General features: G+C 40.0%; 1 protein-coding gene across 4 annotated transcripts in view; it reads right to left on the reverse strand.

Annotated features, from left to right (window-relative positions):
• The window catches only part of stx1a (syntaxin 1A (brain)), a 73309-nt gene that overhangs the window by 10755 nt on the left and 37860 nt on the right, over positions 1-24694 (reverse strand). For all 4 annotated transcript variants that reach the window (XR_012770299.1, XR_012770298.1, XM_075473345.1 and 1 more), the window contains exons 4-6: positions 15799-15873; positions 5782-5855; positions 4447-4555 (exon numbers count right to left, since the gene is read on the reverse strand). Coding sequence is in view for 2 of the 4 variants with exons in the window: in XM_075473345.1 (XP_075329460.1) it covers positions 4447-4555; positions 5782-5855; positions 15799-15873 (258 nt within the window). In the remaining 2 variants the exon portion in view is untranslated. The remainder of the gene's footprint in view (positions 1-4446; positions 4556-5781; positions 5856-15798; positions 15874-24694) is intronic.

Here is a 24694-nt window from a genome sequence, read left to right on the forward strand (position 1 = left end):
ATGTGGAGTACTGTGTATGATCCAGACTTGGTGGTTGGTGTGGGGGCCTCAGTGACAGAGCAGGTAGGCTGAAGGTTGAGTGATGGTGGTCGGAGTCGGACCCAATGACTGCCCTCGCAAACAGAGTACTGATGTCTAATGTTTATCAGTGAATGAGCATTAATTTCTCTTTACATTCCCCCAAACTTCTTATCCACGTCATACAAATTAATTTAATTCAGGTCTGATTAAGGTCACACACCTAAAAATCTACTCTTGCACAATAATGACATTTTGGAGTTTGACAAATGAGAGGAAGAAAGCAGCACACATACATGCAAAAAACTAAGACATTCTGGTGCTATTTCACCCTGTTTGTCTGACTTCCTACACACATACACGCTCCTTGTTTTTTTTTTTGTTTTTTTTTTGTAGCCATGACAGGCTCCGAGGGAGGCTCTTATTTGTTACCATGGAAACCCAAACTCTGAAAAGCCTAATATGAAGCCATGAAGTCTCAATACGCCCATAGTGTTGATAGGCTATTAAATCATTAATACCATGTTGCTACCAGTAACAGCATTATTTCATTTCCAGTGTTATGTAACACAGACAAAGTGAGATCCCAGAGGAGCAGAGTGAAAAGGCTCAGCAAATGTTCCTGTATGAAGAATGAAGGATGCAAGTGATTTTCATGCTTCTGATCATTGTATTGAAACGGTCAAATGAATAAGAAAAGTATGGAGGAATTTCCCTTCACGTTTTGCTTTATCTGCACGCGTGCAGGTCCGTCGATTATGTTGCACAGACGGACTGCGTTGGAGCACATCTATGTCTTTTCCCCTGACATTGTGGGTGTGTCTCACCCAGCTAAAGGAGTGTCTGCTGAGAAATAAAACATAATCAAATGTCAGAGACTTCCTGCAATGCCTGTAACCAACTTCCCCTCGACCCTGCTGGGTCAGCCTGTCTGCACAATGCTTTTGTCAAGTTGAAAATGATCTAACAAATATCCAGTTCTGATGTATTGTTTTTTTTATATTTGACTTAAAGATTTTTTTCCGGCTGGAAATGGCACTGTAAGACATAACAGTAGGACATTTTGACAGGGATACAAATGATGAAATTGAAGCATTTCCATGTTTTCTTACAGTTCAAAGAAAAATGCAACAAACTCTTTTCATGTCTCCGCTGGAATTTTGAATTCCTCTTTCACAACACTCTGCAGGCCTTTGAGGTTTGAAAGCTCTGTATCCATCTCTTGTCTTTAGGTCATCTCATAGATCTTGGATGGGGACCAGGTCTGAGGTCTGGCTGGGCCTTAATAGTCTTGTTTTCTGTGAGCTATGTCTCGTCATCTTAGGATGCATATTTCCAATCATTTGTCTCATTGGAAGGTCTGATTCTGCACAAAGCCAAGCTTTTCCACAGACTGCGTGAATCTAAAAGTAGTCCTCTTTTGTCATGATGCTGCTAACTTTGACCAGACTATCTGGATCACTGGATGACAAACACATCAAAAGCAGTGGGCCGGCTTTATAGCATCTGAGAACTCAAACCAATTAAGTCTCTTTATATGCACATGCAGTTATTGCACATGCAGCATATTTTGGGTCAGCTGGGCTGGGGTGTCCCATGCAAAGGGATGTAACCCGTCTACAGTACACTGTACAGGTGTGGATAACGTCATTTCTCCTGTAAACATTCTCCTCAAAATGAGCATTCATACTGGACCTGTTGGACCCTTGGAGACCATTGAGGATAATTACTTTTACTTAACACAGGCCTTGCTGCCCACTGGATAGCAAACATTTCCTTGCCTACCATGTTTAACTGCCAGGGGACAGTTGTTCACGTTCTTGTATCTGAACAACTCCATTTTCATCTTATCTGACCACAGAATTATTTTTCAAGAGCTTTCTTATTTTTCTAAGTGGGCTTTTGCAAAGACTGGGTAATCTTCTGTGTGCCTGTCATGACACTTTGATATGACTTTAAAGCTTTTTCCCATCTTGCGAACAGCGCCAATGCAGCCACTCAGGGGTGGGGCCAAATTAATTAAATAAGATATGCGGTGCATCCTCTGTTTTAGCTATGACTTGCAACTACCTCTGCTCTCAGTTTGCTGGAATTATTATTTAAACCATGACAGAAAGTATCATGAATATTTAATATTCTAAATTTGACTATAAATCCAATTTGGCAATGGTATGAATAATTTTGAGCCTAAATAAATGTGTGATACAGCAGTCCTAATTGGAGCTGTTAGCCATGCAAACTGTGGTTGAATTCTGTGTGGACAACTTATTCATAATGTGTCAGTGTCTAGAGTGAGTCTTTAATAACTACACCACAGGTGGATCCAGGTTTCCCTTGAGGTGAGCAGGAAAAGGGAGAAGCAGCGGCCTAATCAATACTAAGTCTGACAGACCAGAGAATGCTTCCCACTGTGTGTGACACTCTTGTATTGATTCACACACTAACAAGTTCAAGGTGTTGAAACAACTGAAAGATGGCCCACTTGCCATATAACCCTAAGGGAATTAAACTGTATTGGATCAAAATATTGACCAAGTGTAATGGGGGGGGGGGGGGGGGGTACTGAAGAATTATGAACATTTTACCCTCAAAGCCCCAGCTTATATCTTTCATCTTTTCCCAACTGTACTCTTCTTTCATTTGATCTCTGTGTGTCTGATCCATCCCTTGGCAACAGGTGATATCAGCAGAAGCCTCCTGTGACTCCACCAGCTGACAAATCAAACCCAGATGGATTTTGGTGAGCTCAAGGAAAAAGGGAGTACGGTGTGTGTTTCACTCCATGTGTTAGTCCTTTGATTAACCTCAGTGAGTGTTAATTAATTTGACTGGGACGTATTTAGTATACGTATACAGGGGGGAGCTCATAGATACACAATAGCTACATGTGTTCACTTAATACTGACAGATGGTCAGAGGAAATTACATCTATGCCAAGCAGCCTGTGACATAACTGCCCTTCCTCTCCTCTGCTCTTACCACTAAACGAGTCATGGTGTTGGTCTCTGTATACATTTGTGTGCTTTGTATATAAGGTGGCTCTATCGTAGTGACTATTAGGGGCAGCTGGTGTGGTGTAGTCTGCCAGGATGACGTGGGAGAGGCCAAGTCAGTAGCCTGGTCCAGGAGCTTGGGGCCTACAGCTAATACCTGTCCAATCACATTACAGATACAGTGTGACACGAGCGAGAGGAGCGCAGATCTGAGCTGCAGTAACCTGCATGCATATGGGTGTGGGTGTCGGTGGTAGATGTGTTGTGGAAAGTGGTTTCAGTGTGACAAAAGTTGTTTTGGTACACTAGATTAGGCAAATTCAAAATAAAATATGGATTGAAAAAAGCAAAACCTCTCTTAAAACATTTAAAAACTCTATACTCTTTTCTCCATAAGTGTAATAATGGTTGGATGCTCTCTAGTTTTTATGTTATGCTGTCACTTGGGTGTTTAATGTGTTTTTATCACACATTACATTTGCTGTGCATATCTGCCAAGTACTGTCATAAATTATAAATGCAACAGACAAAGAATAAGCAGCACGAACTCAGAAATAGAAATGAATGGACGTAATATATTTGCATAAATTGTATATATTATTTTACGCATCAATCTGTCGGCGCAGCCACAAAAATGTTGAGTGAATAACAATGTACTGAAGGCTGTCAGAGTTGCTGCAAGGCTTAAAAAACAGCGACAGAAAAAGAACATGCTTCTGTAACTGTTCTCAATTCTCACGGCTTGATTTTCACAGGTTGATTTTGAACAGCGGAAATCAACTAAAAAAAATTCATAGCAAAGTATACATTTTGCAATGTATGTGTGGTAAATGTAAACCTCTGTAAACAAAAGCTCAAAGAAACTGTGCGCTACTCCAAGGTAAAAGGTGTGTTTTGTAATTCCAACAAAAGTTGGTGTTGGATCCTTTGGGGGCTGTGGGTCGTGGGGCGGGGCCTTTACTGACTGATTTGTTCTGTAACATCCCATGGATAACCCTTAATTTACCCTCAAATTAATATAGTCATTATACAGTTAATATGCATAAAAACATCTGAAAAGTAATTATGATTGCAGCATTTCATCATTTCTGGTGTAACATAAGCCATTGTAGAAAAATACAAGAAAATATCAGCAGTGCATGGTTATTTTCTGCCTTTTGATTATGTAGTTTTTATGAGGCAGTGTTGTGTGCCCAATCAAATAAGCTACACATGTTAAGAGGTGCTTGGCTGCAGATTATAAATATTTTTAGCACAAGCTCACTGAATCTAAGCAAATTTTCTCCTGAGTTTCTATTCAAAAGATTTGAAACAGAACAAAAAAGAAACACTGTAGCCCTGAGACTACGCCTCAAAGTTTTGGATCGATGCATACTGACTGGATAGATCAGTAAGTATGACAAGCGGTAGAGGGCTTAATGTCTAAGGTACTCACTGATCTCCAACTGTCTCTGAATGCGTCCTTTGCAGCGCTCCCTGTAGTCCGACTGGGTGGTGTTGTATTCTGACATGACCTCGACAAACTTACGGGACAGTGTGGAGTGCTGGAGAGACAATGAGGAACAACAAAACACTTTACCTCAATTTGCTCGCTGGCAACAGTGGACGCTTAATTAAAGACATGGTAGGTAATCCTGTTCAGAAACACATTTTGTAATACTGGGTGAAATGGTCCGTCTATCCTGAGAGAAATCTATACAAGATGTATTTAGAAAAAGGGACGAAAATAATCAGACCTCTGTGGCAGCTGCAGGACTGAGAAAAAGCTGACCAATCCGAGATCAGCGTCCCGCTGATCTCGGATTGGTCGCCTACAAAAAACCAATCAGATGCCTCTGCTTTCTGCCTACGCCCCCCTCTGCCGGCTCCCTGCTCCATGTGCGCATGCGGTTCCACTGGCTTTGGATGAAGCACTGACGGAATGGGGAGGGGGGGGGTGGAGCTTAGAGGAGGGGACACTTTCGAATCTTGCTAGCTCTCTTGCTAGCTCTCTAGGATTACCTACCATAGCTTTAATGGGTAGATTCAATGCTAAATGAGTAAGAGGTGGCAAGGTGCTAATGCTCGACTATGGCTATGTCCAAAATGCACTTAACACAGTCACTCTAAGCACATTAAGCCCACTCATACTGGACTGAAAAAAATTAAATACACTCATGTGCAGCAAGCATGCGCATGAAAAAACACTTGATTTCACTCGATGAACACTTGTGTTCTGGTAATTGAACGTTTTTATAATGTGATAAAGTGCAATGAGAACATTTATAAGCTGCTCACAGATAGAAAAAAAAACTAAACAAGTGTTAACCACAAAAGAAGTGGATTCAGTTTTTTAGAAGAAATAGCAGCGTCCCACCAAGAGACCAAAGGGGACACGGGTCTTCATTTCAGCAGCTGTGCAAATAGTGTTGAACGTGATGGTAAACGACTGCATTACCATTCCAATACTTCCACTTGCACGAGACCTTGTGAAATTTAGCTTCCTCTTCTTATGAATTGCTCTTTGGGTTAAACAATGTAAAGCTGAATTAACTCAACATTAGAACTGGCTGTTGCATAGTGTAATTAGTGTTGCAGAGTCAGAGTAAACAGAACCGTCTGCTGGCAGGTGTACGATAATGGCAGATTAGCATATTCATAAATCCTCTTTTCACTGAATGAGTAGTATGTTATAAGGTCATATCAAAGCCATTTTAAGGCTGCAAGAGTGTTTTAGTATTTTGTATTCAACTAGTTCGTAATCAGATGTTACCAGTTGCTTGAACTATACCTGTGTTTTACGTATCCTTAGATCAGCTGATGACCTATTCTGCCCCTCTTCTTGCTCAATGGTTTGCTGGATACCTGGAAAGAAAAACAAAAATAAATGTTTCTTTAGTTGCTTCCAGAGGTTAACTACACCACACAGATAGGATGATTTCTTTGTCCTCGGGGTCTAAGCAGAAGTCGGCTAACGTTCAGAAACTAATCATGGCAGCTGACTGGAGATGATGTTGATGTCACTAAAATCCTAAAAGACTGACAAGAGAAAATGAAGAAAGTTCCAGGGGTCATTACAAACACAAGGGTGCTCCCACAGCTCAGCAAGTCATTGACATTCATTGTAAAAAGCAGAGAAATTCAGCCATTTATTGCTTTTATTATGCTTTGTCATGACTTAATAACTTAACAAGGAAGCTAAAGAGCTCACTGCTGTCCTTGAAATGTTTGGTCTAACTCAGCATGTGACTGAGCCCACCCACAACAGAGGGCACACTCTAGATGTGCTCATTTCAAGGGGTGTTGTCATTTCAAACGTGAATGTCGTTGATGTTGCTTTATCTGATCATTTCTGTGTTTTCTTCGACCTGTCTGTTAAACCCAAACCAGCAGCTGGGTCTGCAGTTGTTGGGGGAAGACTCATAAATGACAGAACAGGGACACAGTTTATGGAAATGATTAGGTTTGAGAACACCCTGTGTTCTGATGTTGATGATCTGTTGAACTCTTACACATCAAGTCTCTTAAATGTTTTGGATACCATTGCTCCTGTCAAGGTTAGAATGGTTAAAAGTAGGCAAAGGGCGCCATGGAGGAAAGAAGAGTCGGTCAGGGCACAGAAAAGGGAGTGCCGGAGAGCCGAACGGAAATGGCGCAAGTCAAAGCTCCAGGTTCATTATGAGACTTACAAAGAAAAGCTATGTGTGTTCAACCAGACTTTGCGTAGAACAAGGGAGAGTTATTTTTCTGAAATCATCAAAAAATGCAGTAACAACTCTCGTGTCCTGTTTGCTACAGTAAACAGATTAACAAACCCTCCAGTTTCACTGCCTTTAGAACTCATTTCTACATCCAAGTGTAATGAGTTTGCAATATTCTTTAATGACAAAGTTCAAGGCATTAAAAATGCAATAATTTCCACAACACAAATAACTACTCTGCAGCCAGCTAGACACCTAGAGCTGACACATTTCACACCTGTTACTGACAAAACAGTCGAAGAGACCATCTGCAGTCTGAGTTCATCAACGTGCTGCCTTGATGAGTTGCCCACTAGATTCCTAAAGTCTGTGCTGAGCAGTTTGTTACCACAACTTGCTCATCTAGTCAACATCTCACTCCAGACTGGAACATTTCCAAAGGCCTTAAAAACTGCTGTCATTAAGCCTCTTCTAAAGAAGAGCAATCTTGATGCCACAGTACTGAACAACTACCGGCCCATATCAAACCTGCCATTCTTAGGCAAAGTCCTAGAAAAAGTTGTATACCAACAGCTTAGTGACTTTCTCCTGTCTAACAATGCTTTTGATACTTTCCAATCAGGCTTTAGGCCCCACCACAGCACTGAGACATCTCTGATCAAGGTGACAAATGACATCCGCCTGAACACAGATGCAAGTAGAGTCACAGTCTTAGTTCTGCTGGACCTGAGTGCTGCCTTTGACACAGTTGACCATGCGATCTTATTACAGAGGTTAGAAGACTGGGTGGGAATCTCTGGTCGTGCTTTAAACTGGTTCAAGTCCTATCTGGAGGACAGGAAATATTTTGTTGAAATTGGTAACTGTGTCTCAGACCAAATGGATATGACCTGTGGGGTTCCCCAGGGGTCAATCCTGGGACCCGTATTGTTCAATCTGTACATGCTTCCACTAGGCCAGCTAATACGCAGCTATAATGTGTCCTACCACAACTATGCAGATGACACTCAGATCTACGTGTCACTGACGGCAGGAGAACACGGGCCTGTAGATACACTGTGTCGCTGCATCGAACAGATCAGTGTGTGGATGCAAAACAATTTCCTCCAGCTAAACTCAGACAAAACTGAAATCATTGTCTGTGGCCCACAGAAACAAAGAGAAAGTGTTATCAGTCACCTTGAGACTCTCTCTCTAAAACCTAACTATCAAGTTAGAAATCTCGGGGTAATATTGGACTCAGACCTGAACTTAAAGCTGCAGTCTGCAACTCTTTTTCAAGCATAATGCCTGGAACTGTCCGGGGATTCTGAAAGTAGTACATTAAATACCCCAATACAAAAAACAATGAGTTCTCTAGGTCCCCTATATGTCCCGCTAGGTCCCTCCAAAGCCAGCAGGTTTGTTTACAAAATTGCAGACCGGACCGGTAAAAGGTAACCAATCAGGTTACGAGCTGGGCTCTGCTGCCTGTCAATCACCGATTGTGCACGCGCGATACAAGGTAGGCTCGTCCCCACGCTTATTTATCTGGACTATTGAACTTCATTACGGGCTTGTCTACTTACTGTGTCTTCCATGATCGCAAATGACAGGTGAGTTGATGAATGAGGAGTCGTGTAAGCGCATCTGGCGTGCACGTCTACGTGCACGAGTTCTCATGTGTTTTGATGGGGCGGGACAGGAAGTTGAATAACTTTTTATTTTTCGGTTAAAAAATAAGCATTTCTTGCATTTTGCGACTACGGAGGTCACCGTTTTCAACTTCAAGCGTTCTGATAGATCATGTAAACTCTTAAAATGCCAAAAATTAGGACTTTACGTATGACAACAACAAATCCTGCAGACTGCAGCTTTAAACAGCCACATTAAATCTGTAACATCAGCAGCTTTTTACCATCTAAAAAACATTGCCAGAATCAAAGGAATAGTGTCTAAACCAGACTTAGAGAGACTGATCCATGCGTTTGTCTCCAGCAGGTTAGACTACTGTAACGGCCTGCTCACTGGGCTCTCTAAACGGGCTATAAGACAGCTGCAGTACATCCAGAACGCTGCTGCTCGAGTCCTGACTAGAACCAGGAAATACGACCATATTAGTCCAGTGCTCAGGTCTCTGCACTGGCTTCCTGTCGCTCAGAGAATAGACTTTAAAACAGCTCTGCTTGTGTACAAGTCTCTTCACGGTCAAGCGCCAAAGTACATCTCTGACATGTTAGAGCCATATGAACCAACTCGGGCTCTGAGAACCTCAGGGAGGGGTCTCCTGCTGGTGCCCAGAGTCAGGACTAAACAAGGTGAGGCTGCGTTTCAGTTTTATGCCCCTAAAATCTGGAACAGCCTTCCAGAAGATGTGAGACAGACCTCAACTCTGACAATGTTTAAATCCAGGCTGAAAACAGTTCTATTTAGCTGTGCATATGACACCTGAAAGTATTTTATCTGCACTCTTCACTTTTTAATTACTTAATGATTATTTTAATGGGTTTTAAATTTCTTTCTTTTTTAATTTCTTTCTTTTATTTTTTTTATTCCTTTTTAATGGTTTTATTGCCTTCTTGTGATTTTATGTAGCTGTAAAGCACTTTGAATTGCCCTGTGTATGAATTGTGCTCTATAAATAAAATTGCCTTGCCTTGCCTTAATTGAAGCAAAAGTTAATTTATAAAAAAAAAATCTCATTAATTATTTTTACTTATTTCAGTGTCCACCAGTTGAAACCAGTGCTGTTTTCTTGCCACATCGTACATCTGTAGTAGTCTCAGCTGTGGTTCACTTCTTCTCTCCTGAGAATCACTGCCTATCTGTCCTGGAACTCTGCTTCACAATGCTTTCTTTTAACCCCTCTCTGACCAGCCACAGCCTCAAAGCCATGTAGCCACAACCACAATTCAACCTCAGCCCTCGGATTCTGTTCCAATCACTTTCCTGTGGAAGCAACACAGGCTGGCTTGTCTCCAAACGGTCTCTGCCGTGAGCCCAATGTCTATTCCCAGCTCTGAATTTCCTGCTTGAGTAACTGCTCGATGACATTCTGTTTGAAATAAATAATCTTTTGAATTCAGTCCTTTAACATGATGTGAGTGCTTCCTTCACTAGTCCTGTGGATCCCACAGAAACCTGGAAATATTCTCAGCACATTTTATGGACATCTAGTAGTTATTAAACACTGAGAGACAGACGGTCCACCATGTGATACAGACTGGATCAACATGGTCATTATATTGAAGAATAATAAAGAAAAGAGTGTAGAGAGCCAAGGTGTGAATTGGCACAACACAAATTTCAAATCAACACAAATCAAATCAGTCACTTAAAGAGAAAGGGCACAAACTTATTAATGTTGAAATTACTGGAATGACAGGGCTTTTCCTGAACCCCCCCCCACAATAGTCATTTCTGGACTTTACAGTCACACCTCAGAAAGTCCTAGCAGAAAAGCTACTAATAAACATAATCATGTTAGTTCAAGAGAATGTCATTATGAAGCCAAGTACTCAATTACACAGTGATGCAGCTAATTTATGTCTACGTTTTTCTGTAATTAAAAGTGGCATAAGATGCCTGTTCCAACTCCAACAAGTGTGTTCAAAGACAGGTTTTACAGTAAGATTTGAACACCTACAGCTGAACTACTGCATATATTGTACACTTATCTGTTTATGTTAACAGCTTAACAGATGAATTGCTTCACAGTTTGTGTTGAACTCACAACTCATCGGTTTTGTGATTTCATCTTAAAAATCATGATCATTCATGGGGAATGCGATGACTCTGGAAGCTCTGCAAAATATCAATTTTAAACTTAATCTAATGTTGACATCAATCAGTCCCGAATAATTTATGTCATAATAATACTTCCTGTTCCAAGGCAGGCATTAAATTGATTATTCCAGGAAAAGACACAATGATTTTGATTTATTTCAATGTATTCTGTGATATCAATAATTCAGATAGTGTTAAATGGTGGTAAAGATAATGCTAAATTGGATTCATGGCAGAAACATGGTTGCAAAACCTTTGCGGGAATGATCAAATCTGCTCTTTGAACTTGGTAAAAATTCAGGCCGCTTTCACTGTAACCCTGGTATATTTGCTAAATGAGAACTTAATTGGTTGGATTTCATTTATCCACAAATTCACAACATAATTTTTTCTTTTTCCACAGAAAAAAACTTTTGCACACCTTTGACAGGTTCTTAAAAGCCAGGGAAGACAGTGCTGTACAGTAATTTGTTGTAATGCAAATCAATACAAATAAATAAAACCAACTTTGACTAAAACCCAGCAAATTTAGAATTTTTTTGTAAATATGATGTAGCTTGAAACGTTCCCTCAAACAGGAAGGAACCATAAAGTGCATAAGGGGAGCTGATGCTAATGATTTAATGTTGGACATGCACACATATTAACAAGAAAATTGACACTCACTGGGTTAAAATGAGATTATTAGTTTAACATGGGACACTTATGGGAATAAGATTCATAGTAAAAAGTACAACTAAGAAGTGTGCAGGAAGACCTGCTGTGTAGATTTCACAAATGCGAGCAAGTGTTGCCCTTCAGAACTTCAATAGCAGATATAGATTTAAAAATATTTGTTGCAACAGTACATTAAGTTCACCATCTGAACCACCTGTTCCCTGTTTTTGGCACTGAATCTGTTAGATTGATTAAAAAGTAAGAGATACAGTAATCAATGTTGCTTCTTCGGGATCTGGTAAAGATACAAAGATAACAATCTAATGCACACTCAGATAAACAGTAAAGAGCATCCCAAAGATGTCCTGTAGCATCAGCTGATGTAACCTGGAGGGACACAGTTAGCAGCCTGTGATGCAGAGCTTGTTCTGCCTAACAGCACCTATGTCAAGTGGGTGCAACAATGTGCAATATATGTGCACACATGTGTATGTTTGTGCCTGGAGGCTGTATGCCAGCAGGAGGGGGGATGGTGCGAATATTGCCCAGTTCTCTGCACTGAAGGGATTATACTTTCCTGTAAGATACAATAAACAGATTTTTTATCTTTGACTCCTGTTGTTCACCACCTGAGGACCAAAGGGAGGAGTGGAGTGTGTTTTTTTTAATAAAAACTTTCATTGGCGAAAATAAAGAAAATTCAACAGATGACACCACGCAGAAGTCATCATCTTTCTCAGAGTGTTGTGAAAAATAATTATGTCTCCAATGGCACACAATATTTGTGTTTTTTGTTACATTAGAGAAAAAGAAAATGCTTTTTGAGAAAGTGATCACACACACAGGATTTCAGGAATACCATGTAAGTATTATTAGAAATGTATCGGAGAACAGGAAAAAAAGAGAGATAAGAAACGGTTGTCATGTGTGTATGATAACAAATAAAGTGGGTGTGTGACAAAGATATCACATCGTAAGAAGATTACAACCCATCTCACACAGAAATTGAGAAACAGATAAATAAAATGCATGGACTCTCCTTATATGTGAGGGGTGTTTTATAAGGGAACAACATTTTACTGGTATAATATTTTGCTTAATCATTAGCACGACTGTGTGCACAAGTGAGAAAAAAGACTTTTTGTTCTTGATTCCCAGCCATCACCACCTCTGTGTGATCTGCTCACTGCAGTGAAGAATATACAGGGCAAACTGAGCTGTCTGTCAGCTGCCAAAGGCTATGCAGTTCTCTGTCTCTGTATGTCTCACTGGTGACCCTCTGTTCTCTCCTGGGAGTGCACCAGGGCCATGAAACAAGTACTGCGCATGCAGGAAGTTAAAAGGATCGTAATAGGGTTTTACAGATAGTTAATACAATTTAAAAAGTGCTTTACATTACTAATTAATATGCCTTTTATTCAATTGATTTACTGATTCATAAATTGTTCTACAAAATGTGATAACACTTCGAGGGGGTTACACCTTTATTGGACAGGACAGCTGAAGATAGACAGGAAACAGGGGGCGGAGAGAGGGGGAATGACATGCAGCAAAGGCCGTCCGGTGCGGGACTCAAACCGGGGCCAACTGCAGTGAGGACTGTAGCCTCTGTACATGGGGCGCCTGCTCAACCCACTATGCCACTGACTACCCAACACATCAGTTTTTTAAAAAAATTCCAGGATAATCTAAATTGCTAGCATATTGTATTAAGTTTATTATAATGAAAGAACATTTTCAAAAAGCAACAACCGTCCTATTTAATAAGCTGGTTGCTTAAAATATGCATGAAAAATTGTAAATGCTTGATCACTTAAGAAAGCAGCTTTCCCGATCAACCATATCGCACATGTACTGTATATACTGTCACTTTGCTGTTTATATATTTCATAATGTCCCCTCACACTGCCAACTTGTATTTTTAATAACGTATGTACATATTGGTAGTTTCTATCAAAGTTTATGTTACTTTATTTATCGATACCAACTGTTTAGATAGACCTTTATTCGTCCCACAAGGTGAAATTCCTATCCGATAATGCTTTCTCTTTTAGTATTTTTCTGTGACAGTAGTATTTCTGTCTTCTAATCAGTTCACTTATAGTGCCACCATGGCATTTTTCATGTTTTGTTGCCACACAAACTGGAATTAAAATGGATTGTTTCAGAGTTGCACCATTTCATTTACAGGACATGCCTACAGCTTTAAAGATGTTTTTTAAATTATTTTTCATCGTGAAGCAAACAACAAATAGGACAAAATAACAGAAAAATTCAGCGTGCATAACTGTTCACCCCCCTAAATGCAGTACTCTGTAGAGCCACCTTTTACGGCAATTACAGCTGCAAGTCGCTTTGGATAAGTCTCTACACAACTCTACACGACTACACAACTCTACCACAACTTGCCACTGGGATTTTTTTGCCCATTCCTCAAGGCAACACTGCTCCAGCTCCTTCATGTTGGATATTTTTCACATGTGAACAGTAATCTTCAGGTCTAACCACAGATTCTCAATTGGATTGAGGTCTGGACTTTGACTAGGCCATTCCAACACATTTAAATGTTTCCCCTTAAAGACATGGTTGGTAATCCTGTTCAGAAACACATTTTGTAATACTGGGTGAAATGGTCCGTCTATCCTGATAGAAATCTACACAAGATGTATTTAGAAAAAGGGACGAAAATAATCAGACCTCTGTGGCAGCTGCAGGACTGAGAAAAAGCTGCGTCCCGCTGATCTCGGATTGGTCGCCTACAAAAAACCAATCAGATGCCTCTGCTTTCTGCCTACGCCCCCCTCTGCCGGCTCCCTGCTCCATGTGCGCATGCGGTTCCACCGGCTTTGGATGAAGCACTGACGGAATGGGGAGGGGGGGTGGAGCTTAGAGGAGTGGACACTTTCGAATCTTGCTAGCTCTCTTGCTAGCTCTCTAGGATTACCTACCATAGCTTTAAACCACTCGAGTGTTGCTTTAGCAGTATGCGTCGGGTCATTGTCCTCCTGGAAGGTGAACCTCCGTCCCTGTCTCAAATCACAGGCAGACTGACACAGGTTTTGCTCAAGAATATCCCTACATTTAGCACCATCCATCTTTCCCTCGACTCGGACCAGTTTCCCAGTCCCTGCTCCTGAACTTGAATACAATCCACTCTTCTTTCCTCATTTAGGGGTTCTGGTTCTGGATCTGGATTGTTTTCCACCCAGTAAGGTTGACCAGCCAAAGTGTACATCATCGTAACATTCTGCTCATCCACTGTGCTATTCTGAAGACCCACTAGTTGGAGGATATATCTGAGATCCAATCTTACTTGAGCAGTCTGTTGTGAAACCAAAAATGGCGCCATGTACTGTAATGAAGGTGGGAACTTCTCTCTCATCTTTTATACGTTGTTTGTTATAAGCAAAGGTTTGTTCCTTAGATTTAAGGGATGCTCATTGACATATTCCATTTCAAAAGAGAAATGTTAAAATACCACTCTAGACAAACTTTACACAGATCTGAGTCAGTAGATTGAAGGGCAGACATTCCAGATGACGTAAACACACACACGCAGCCACTTGGAATAGCCACTAATTTCATGGATGGGGCATTGACCTCCCTGACAGTTTTTTGCCAGGTGCTATATGTCGTGGGGACTTGTACTGACTGTTAAGTTGCTATCCTTAAGCTGGGAAAAGCAATTTTTATGTAGCAACATCTGTAAGATGCACATATTTTTGATTGAAGTGATCTATATAAATTGACTGTCTGACTGACTGAAAATCCGTAACACTGGAACTCATAGATTAGCGTTAACTAGCATGTAAAATTACAAACCATTTGCCAGTTCCAACATGATGCAAAACAATAAAATGCTATCATGTTGCCAGTTCATAATTGGATCATGACAAACAGTTTCCTGTTGTTCCTTGAGCTTGTCTGATGAATTCAGCATCTGTGCTCTCTCAAGGAAAATCTCAAGTCCCCTTGTTATTCCAGTAAGAACTTTTGGTTGGCATCCACAGCCACCATGATACTGATTTAGACACTGTTGCTAATTAATTGTTAACTCTGGAGTGTTTTCAGTTGCCTGAGGGAAACAACCAATCACAGATGTGGCGAAAATCAACCGATAAAGGCTGATTACAGTGCTGCTGAGCCCATCAACCTATTACTTTCTCTTTTCACAGGGGACTAATTAGACATCACGCAGACTTTTAACTGTTGGGCAACAGTCCACACTATGTCCAGTGTCACTGATTCAGACATTTGCTTTCTTACATACAGCTCCTCTGGGGAATGTCTGGAGAATTTTTGGGTTGTAGTTCAAGTGTGACAACAGCTTACGAAAGAAATAAAGTATCTAGAACTAGATGTGCTACTGACAACTGTTTGTGTTTGAAGATTTAATTAGTTTAGCAGAACAGTACACAACAGGGAGTTTAAAGAGCAAGTCCACAGCCAAGACAATTTTAGACAGAAATTACTCAGAGCTGAACCAAATTGTAAACAGTTCTTTCTTTATCCATGTTCAAAGTTTAAGTTTATTAAAATTTAGCCTGGTAGTTTCTATGCAACTTTTCTGAAAAGCAGACAAATGGCTACACAAACACACCCTTGCTTTGGCAAAAGAAAAAGTTTACTTGGCATAAAGTAATTAGTTAAATTAAAAAAAAAAAATTTAGAAAAAAATTACTTACTCTTTAATTTAGAGCGTATTTTGTTTGCCAACTTCTTGATGTCTGCCATCAGATCCTCAAGTTCGGCTTTAGTCTCTGAGGAGAGGAGAGAAGTACAGAGGAATTAGTGGACTCATGTAACTACATATAAACAAACCTTGTAACTCACCCACATACACAAATACATGTCGAGTAAGTGTTCCAGAGACGGAATCAATACTGAGACACAGGTACTGTCACTCTGAACAGGAACCAACATTTCCAGCATTCCTCAGTCTTTTGTCTTCACTTCAAATACACATTATACTGCACATTATAGAGACACAAGCATTAAAGTAATGTGGGTAGACAGGTGGGTGTGGAAAACCAAGCTGCTATTTTGGTGACACATACCACTGCCAATTTTCTCAATAGAAATTGCACAGTAGACACAAATGCAAGGTACTCTCTTGAAAGAGGGAAATTCGAATTTCGTCACTATTGTTTGACATTTTATAGACATAAAAATTAAATGAGAAGTTCCCTTCTCACCTATTTTTATACCTCTGCACCTCTGGCTAGACACTGCGTGGGTGTGCCTGTGGGACTGCCATTATTGTTGGCTCTGCACATACAGTGACAGAGGGGGGTTTCAGATACTGTTTGATTATCAGAGCTGGAGCCTTGTATTGCATGATTTCTATCTTTGGCTGTTCTATAAATATACTGGAGCAGCAACAGTGGGAGTTTATTGTGCGAAAAGTGTCCACAATATATCTTTTACAAACACTAACTACTTTATATGTCATGTATTCAACTTCGACTGTCCAAAATCACAGATATCAACTTATTCGCCATCATTATATTGTGACTAGTCAGAATCTTTATTAGATATATACAGTTTAAGATATCTTTTTTTTTTGTCCAATAATTTGTTCATTAGGACATTATCAGTAGACCCAAAATCAGTGTCACAGGAGAAGGAATTACAATATCCATTTCTCATTTCCATTTCTTTTTCATACAACACACAAAACAAGAACAAAAGAAAAGAAACCCCATCCACCCTCCCTTCCCCCATTGGTCTGTACTTATAGTTTTACCCAAGCAAACCTAAGCATTTTATTGTCTATATAATGTGCTCTAATCTATGGCTAGTACTTTACAAGTCTAGCTAAAAATTACGGGTTGGAAACTGCAGATACCTTGTCAAAATAAGAGAGGAAAGGCTGCCATGTAGTGAAAAAATTCTCAACTGATCCTCTTAAAGAAAATTGGATTTTTTCCAGTTTTAAAGCTGCGGTCGGCAACTTTTTTTTAGTCATATTAGCTTGAACTGTCATGGGATTCTGGAAGTAGAATATTAAATAGGCTGTTTAGGAAAAATCCCGAATTCTGTAGCTCCCCCTGAAGCCTGTAATCATGCTTGCAAAAACCGAGCGCTCCCGGCTGTTTTTAACCAATCAAGTTAGGGTGGAGGAATCCTACCTGTCAATCACAGCTTGTGCACACGCTGCTGAGCGTGAGTCTGCCCCAGCTTGTGTGCGCTCATACTGGTGTGAACTCACGTGCACAACCTCGTCCACAGAGGGGGAGGGGTTTGGGGGGCGATTCGGAGCTTGTTAGAGGTTGGGGGAGGGACCTGAAAGTTGTATCAGTTCGAATTTTCCGACTTTAGACTCGCAATTTTGAAAACCTGCCGACTGCAGCTTTAAGAATAACATCACATCCTCTATCCAGGTATGCAGTCCTGGAGCAATTGGTGACCTCCAATGTAGGAGGATACGTCTACGGGCAATTAGAGAGGTGAATGATAGTACAGTAAATTTTTGTGCGCTGAACGTAGGGTAGTTCAGAGGCATCCCAAAAACAGCAATAAGTGGACAATGTTTTATATCAGTCTCTAAAACTTCAGACATGATTTTAAATTTTTTTTTTCCAAAAGCCTGTCAGCTTTGAACAGGTCCAAAAAGTGTGGGCAAGATGTGATGGAACAAAGGTACATCTATTACAGGCCTCACTAGTACCAGGAAAATATTTTGCCAATTTGGCTTTACTTAAGTGCATCCTATGTACCACCTTAAACTGTATTAGGTTAAGACGATAAGATAAGATATCTATAATGTCTGAGTGACAGAGATATCTGTGATTCAGTTTTGACTGGTCAAAATAAAACCGTCCAGTAATTTTTAGTTATCTGAGCGGGATGTTACTCGTGCATGGCTTCCCACTAAATCCAAGCAGAGCATTTGAGCAGAGGTAACATTGGCAACGGTGATGACAGTTGCTGTTGAAGATAAGATAGATATACAGTGCCATGAAATAGCAACAGCTTCTATTGTGCATGAAATAAAGCATTGGAAATACTGTCCAACACAGGTTGCTCTTACACTTTGGTCGCCGGTTCAAGGCCATCAACAACTTTTGCCTGCCATAGCTTCCGACATAAACCACAGATATGAAATATGAAACAGATGTGAAATATCTACAACTTCATAATTTTATGCATAATGTACCACAACACAATTATTTTGACTAGTTATAGGTTTCTAAAAATGACAATATCGATAAACTGAACTGTTAATATGACCAGTGAGGCTTCAATTACAGACATTTGAAAGTGGGATTAACAACTCGTATAATTTAGTATTGGATGTCTGTAATGAGAAACAAGATATAAATTGATAGCAAAACAGACATCATCATCTATCTATCTATCAAAGAAGAATGATCCTGAAAATATCTGAGACATTCTTTTTCACTATAAAGAACTGATTCGTGGATTGCAAGCACAATAAACTGGATTGGTAAAATAACAAAGATGTAAATGTGAAGGTAATGATGTTCTAAAGTTTTATTAAAAGTTTTCACTGGCACTATGGTGGTATCCGCTTTGGTTTACAGTATGGAGTGGTTTGCTGGGAAAAAGCTATCCTGGAGATGGACAAAAACAGAGACTGAATAAATGCATCAGGAATGCCAGCTCCACCCCGTGGTGCCCACAGACTCAGCGAAGAAACATAACCAAGCTGGCATGCATCATGCTCAACACCTCCCACCCCCTGACACAGTGAGGGTCCTGCAGCTCCATCAGCGACAAGCTCAAACATCCACAACGTACAAAGGAGCACTTCTGCAGGCCCTTTGTACTGTCGACCACAAAACTGTATATTCACCACCAGACATAGAAACAATTTCACTCAATAGTTTTTCGAGGTGCATCAGTATCGGGGATAATATTGACAATTTCTTTTTCGAGTGATTGTCATTTCAACTTCATATTATTAATAACACAGTGAGGGACTGAGGTTAAAAAGAATGATGTTAGATCTTTTTAAGGTAATCTTTGTTTCAAAAGATAAACAATTGGACCTTGTGTAAAGTGGAGACATTAAATCGGAGTTTCTCTACTCCGGTCCAATTGGGGGCCACTGCTCTGCAATGATTTTCAAATTAAGACTACGGCTACACGAAAACGAAACAAGGTTTTTTTTGAAAACGGGTACGAAAATTCTTGCGACCACACGGAAACGCGCTGCTGTCCAGACGAAAACGGATGAAAACGATGAAACGATGCAGTACACACGCCACTGTGTCACGCCACGCTGTGAGACAATAGAGAAGTGTTAAAATTGGCTCACAGCGTCAACGTTTGACTGACGCAAAAACGTTTTAGCTGTAACAATGGAAACGAAACGAGGCCGTTTTCAAACTTTCCCACTCTGAAACCCGTTTTCAAAAACAATCGTTTTGGGGTAGTGGGAACGCCGGCTCCGTGTGGCCGCGACAGCGAAACGATAAGAAAAAGTATCGTTTACAGTGAAAAACGTTTCCGTGTAGCCGCAGCCTCAATGGCTCTTCCCAACAGCTTGTACTCAAATTTTGCACAAGCCTGTTAATGACTCACAAATTTGAGTCAGGTGTGTTGAAGCAGGAAACCATTGAAAACATGCAGGCTAGTGGCCCTGAGGACCGCAGTTGAGGGACACAACATTAAATGGTTCACTTGACTAACAGATGTCTACTCTTGTGTCATTCCTTTTCCAATCTGCATTCATGAGAACCATGTTCCTTTTGTTGTCAACACCTCAACATGCAAGCAGACAAAGCTAAGTATACTTCGATTAGCTGTCACGGAGACTGCTTTCTCTCACCGTCTTTCACAGCACGTGGTGTGAAAAGTTCGCGCCACGGCTGTAGCTCATCCCCCACCTCCTTCATACATACACACCTCGTTGCTGCATCCAAACACTACCAGATAGAAGTACTGCTGTCACTGTCAGTCCAGGCTGTTTCGCTATCTTAAGTGATGGGAAGTTACTAACAGTGTCTTCCTTGTTGTTAGATTCACTGGAGCCTTGTCTGATGAGAGATTCTGAATTTCACCACACCAAACAAATTTAGGACACTACAAAATATCAATCCAAACCATGGATCACCAAGTCTTGAAGCCACTAGGCCAAGCCCTGAACTCTTAGGACAGTACTTCCCTGCAAATTTCATTCACCTTTGTAAATAAATTTCCCACACCAGCCCTCTGCCTTTGAGTCTGCTTTTGGGAAGTTTAGTGAGTTTCATTTAGGTATACATTATTTTATATACCATAACCATTTAAATTCCCATTCAGTTATATAGAAGTAGTAATGATTCATTCAAAGCCTAACAGTACTTCCTCCTCAACCCTTTGTGCAATTCTTAAAATTTTGTGGTCTGAGGCTCTAAATATAGAAGTAGAATATTCCTCACATGTCTGCACAATGTCATAGCTGACGGAAGTACTGAGGATCAGGTCTGCTTGAGGCTTGTCTGGGGCAGAATAAATGTAGTCAAGTGAGTAAATGTCAGTCACGTCATGACTGTACTTCTGCAACAACATTATAACCTTACCATTTTAGATAAAGCTGTGTACTGCAGTCTCTGAGGGCACATGGTGGACATGTGTAGCACAGATTGAAAGAAATGTCGGTAGTGTCCTGTGTTCAGCAATTGAACTGCAAGCAGCCCACATCATTTAATAGGTCAGTTTGCAGATCGATAACAGCCCACACCATGACACTGGTGTGGGCTGTTATCGATCTGCAAACTGACCTATTAAATCAATACTAGAGCGGGTTTTCTGACCAAACCCCCAGCGCATTGTGATGCCTTGTTCCCAGCAATGCCCAAATATATTAGGCTCTGATTGGTAAGGAAATATCTCAGCCGACAATAACAAGCTACAACTTTGTCATGTACAACTCCAGACACAGACTAGCAAAGAAGGACATGAGAAAGTGTCTAAATTCCTCTGAATTGGGTATAGTACTGGAGGCGCATTATGGTGGAGGACACACTTGTAACTGAATTTAGGATCATTGTCCAATGACTTTCTTATATCTAAGCATTGTTCTGCTTCACTATTAAAACTTGTTAAAGAACAAAAAACAATATTATTTTCTGACAACATAACATTGTGTTATGTTTTGTAACTAAAATAAAAGAAATACATTTTTAAAATCATCTTAAACAGGAGTGGTTCACATCACTTCCACCATTTTGTAAATACATAAGGATGTTACAGTAAAGTATTTCCAACCTCTCACTTTAATTTTCACAGAAAGAAATCTGAGAAAACAGACATTCACACATGCTGTCTTTGTTTCTCTCTCACGTTGATGAGCTTGCACAGCTGCTGTTATAAGGACGTTGCATTAACTTCTCCTATTTGTTCTGGACAGCTTCACCCAAATTTGATCCTTACCTCTAACCTCTAACCAAAATGTATATTCTACAAGTTTGGGAATTAGTTCCTGTGAGGACTAAGAAAGAAGTACAAAGTTTATTTTAGAAAAGGTTCACATTCAAATGACAAAATTATTTTATCGTCTGAATGTCATACAAAAACTAGTCCTATGTTAAAAAGCCATGTGAAGACAGCAAAAAATGAAAAGAATGAAATAAAATAAATTTTAAAACAAAGAAAAAAGGTCCTTATAGGTAACTCCACTCAATTTATGAAATCATTCTAAACTGCCTGCAGTTCTTATTGATAATAAGTTTATTTCTGCCTGTTTCCTGCTTCTTTAAGGCTGCATAAATCACAAAGATAAATTAGTGACAGTGGTAGCCCTGCTGAACCGAAACTCACAGCAAACATCTGAACCCAATTACAGACAGAGCCTCATGGATAATTTGATTACACAGTACGAGCGAAACTTCAATCATTGGTACATGTTCAATTATTAAAGCATAATATTTGCATACATTCTTCAATAAAAAAGAAGCTTAAGAAATATGAGATAATCATATCATCTCCCCCTCATCCGCTGCAGTTTGAGATATCTCACTTTGATGATTAAAAACAGTCAACTCAGCCAACAAGGCAGCATCCCACACTGGGCTGAAAACCAAAACACAACAAAAAGAAAAGGGTCATCATTTCATTGTATCCAAAATTGATGAAAATAAATCATATGAATCCTAATCCAGTATTTATGCCAAATAATACTAGCAAGCAGAAATCCTCTGACCATGTTTGGTGACAATGTAAAACTGTTTCACAGCGATGGTGAACATCTAAACATCGATCAGCAAACCACACCAAGCTTTTAATCTGCTTCACAGATACATCAGTCTGTGGTACATACAGCTAAGCGTGACAACGCTGAGGTCATGCAGAGCGCTGGCTGATAACCTCAGACTCAATCAGAGAACAAATTAAATCACTTCACATCCAGCTACAAAGGTCAGACATGCAAAATCTTAAAATTCATTACACATGGCCTCAAAATAAAAAGTAACATTTTTGCCTCTATGGCACCTTGCTAGAGGGACACTTTATAGAAGTATTGGTATATTTTAGTATTAGGGATGTCCTGATATGAAGCTTGTAATCATATTGGAGTCCCGATCAAGACTTGTTTAACTTATCAGTATCGAGACAGTTACATAGTAAATAAAGATGACACATGCAGCATGGCTGCCGCACCTTAATCCAGCTGCCACAAAGCACTCGGCAGAATGTCTGTTCTGTCGAAATACTTTAAACTGGAAAATGAGAGCAGAGCATGAGCCCCTTGTAATGTCTGCAGCTCAAGAATTTTGCAAAGTGGTCGTGAGAGAGTTTTATTTAATACTTTTTAAGAGTTGTCTTTTGGAGCAATGGTACGCCCTACATTTTCAACTCTACACACTCGACACAGCACTATCTTAAATGTACAAAACAACACCACAAGATTCTATCTGATGTGACCCCAGTTGGCTATATCATAAACATTTGGAGTTCTGGTGTTTGCCCGATGAGATTGTTTAGTATAAAATGCAGACTGGATTGTTTACTCATTTGATCCAAAGCATAGAAAGCTGCATATCTAGCAATTCTATGGCTCTCATACAGCAGAGCATATAAAGCACAACGAGTCAACGAGTGCAGCAATTAATTTCATGGAGGAGGTACAGAGAAACCAATCCTATCGGATAACGAAAGAGAAAATAAACTCTAATAAATCAAGTTTTTTCGAAACACAGGAAATGGAATTCTCTAGAGTTACGAATACACGTTTTGCAGAAAACACTGGCTGTATTGCCGTATCACTGAAATATATTTGAGTAAAACCGTTTCTCTTGTCAGTCGTTTTGTTGCAAGTAGCCACACTGAGTTTGTCAGGATCAGGCAGGGATCTGAGGTTGTGTGCTGATGCTCTCAGGACAAGAAGAATTCAGTAAGCAGGGCTGAGTGTGCGTGTGTGTGTGTGTGTGTGTGTGTGTGTGCAGAGCAAGAGCTTCTTCATAATAGGTTTTCATATTGGCATTACTTGAGATTAACAGTAGATGACTGGGGGCAATAGGGGGCTAACTTTCTCTCTCATTACTCATTTTAAATGTCAGTCTGCGCTCTCACAGCATAGCTGCTGACATCAAGCTGCTTTTATTGTTTGAGATTTCAGAAAAATGTGTTAATGAGAGTCACTATATCGTTAATGTTTACACCGTATATTTAATGACAGAAAATGGGTGAGTGGTGTGATTTTTGCACAGGATGGAGCGGTGTCCCTTCCCCTGGTTGGTGAGAGCTCCTTTGTAACCATACTCACAAAAAAGACCTAGACGTGCTGCTAAAGTGTTTTAATACAGCAACAAATATGTCACTAAAAGAAAAAAGAACATTTGTGATTGCAAACACTGACATCAGCCTACATTCACAGGTAAAGTTCAGATATCATGTTACTATTTGAGGCAGATGGATCATAATCATGGGTTAATTGTTCTTGTCAGGCGTGTTCAGACCAATTAAGTCTTACTGTGGAAGCTTTGCTGCCAGTGGGATGAAAAAAGTACTCTCAGTTAAAATAATAAGATGGACTATGAGTTGAACTATTCTTGAAGAGACAATGTTAGCTTACTACTTAAACATTTTATTTAACTTAAACTTATTTATTAAGTTCTGGTCAACCACAACAATCTTCCTGTTGCAAAGAGCATAAAAGAAAGTTTGAAGTCTTTTTAAAAATAGCCTAGCTGTTTTCTTCCAGTTTTGTGTCATGTGGCTTTAATGGATTTAATGGTGCTTTTACTTCACCGGTTTGATTATTTGTTAGGTCCTTTATATCAAGTTTAAAAACATATCCATTTAGATTACTCATTGCAATGCAATAAAATCAGAAAGCCAGAGGTAAATTCTTCTCACAAGGCGCTGTACAGTGTACGGTTTACAGCTTTCTTGTTCCCTGTTCCTTGTCTATAATATAGCCAGCATCATCTGCATTTTTGGATTTCAGCGTGTTCTTTGTGTTACCGTTTTGACGTCAAGCTTGTAAACACGTCGATGTTTAACTTGTTATCTTGTCTCTAGTGAAATTCTCCTGGTTCTCCTGGTTCATTGTAAATATATTCGACACGAATTTGGATACTGAGAAACCAAGTAAAGCAGGTCAAAGTTTAAATTAGTTAATAAGATGGA

This window comes from Odontesthes bonariensis, chromosome 9 (genome assembly GCF_027942865.1).
Source record: "Odontesthes bonariensis isolate fOdoBon6 chromosome 9, fOdoBon6.hap1, whole genome shotgun sequence".
Taxonomy (NCBI): domain Eukaryota; kingdom Metazoa; phylum Chordata; class Actinopteri; order Atheriniformes; family Atherinopsidae; genus Odontesthes; species Odontesthes bonariensis.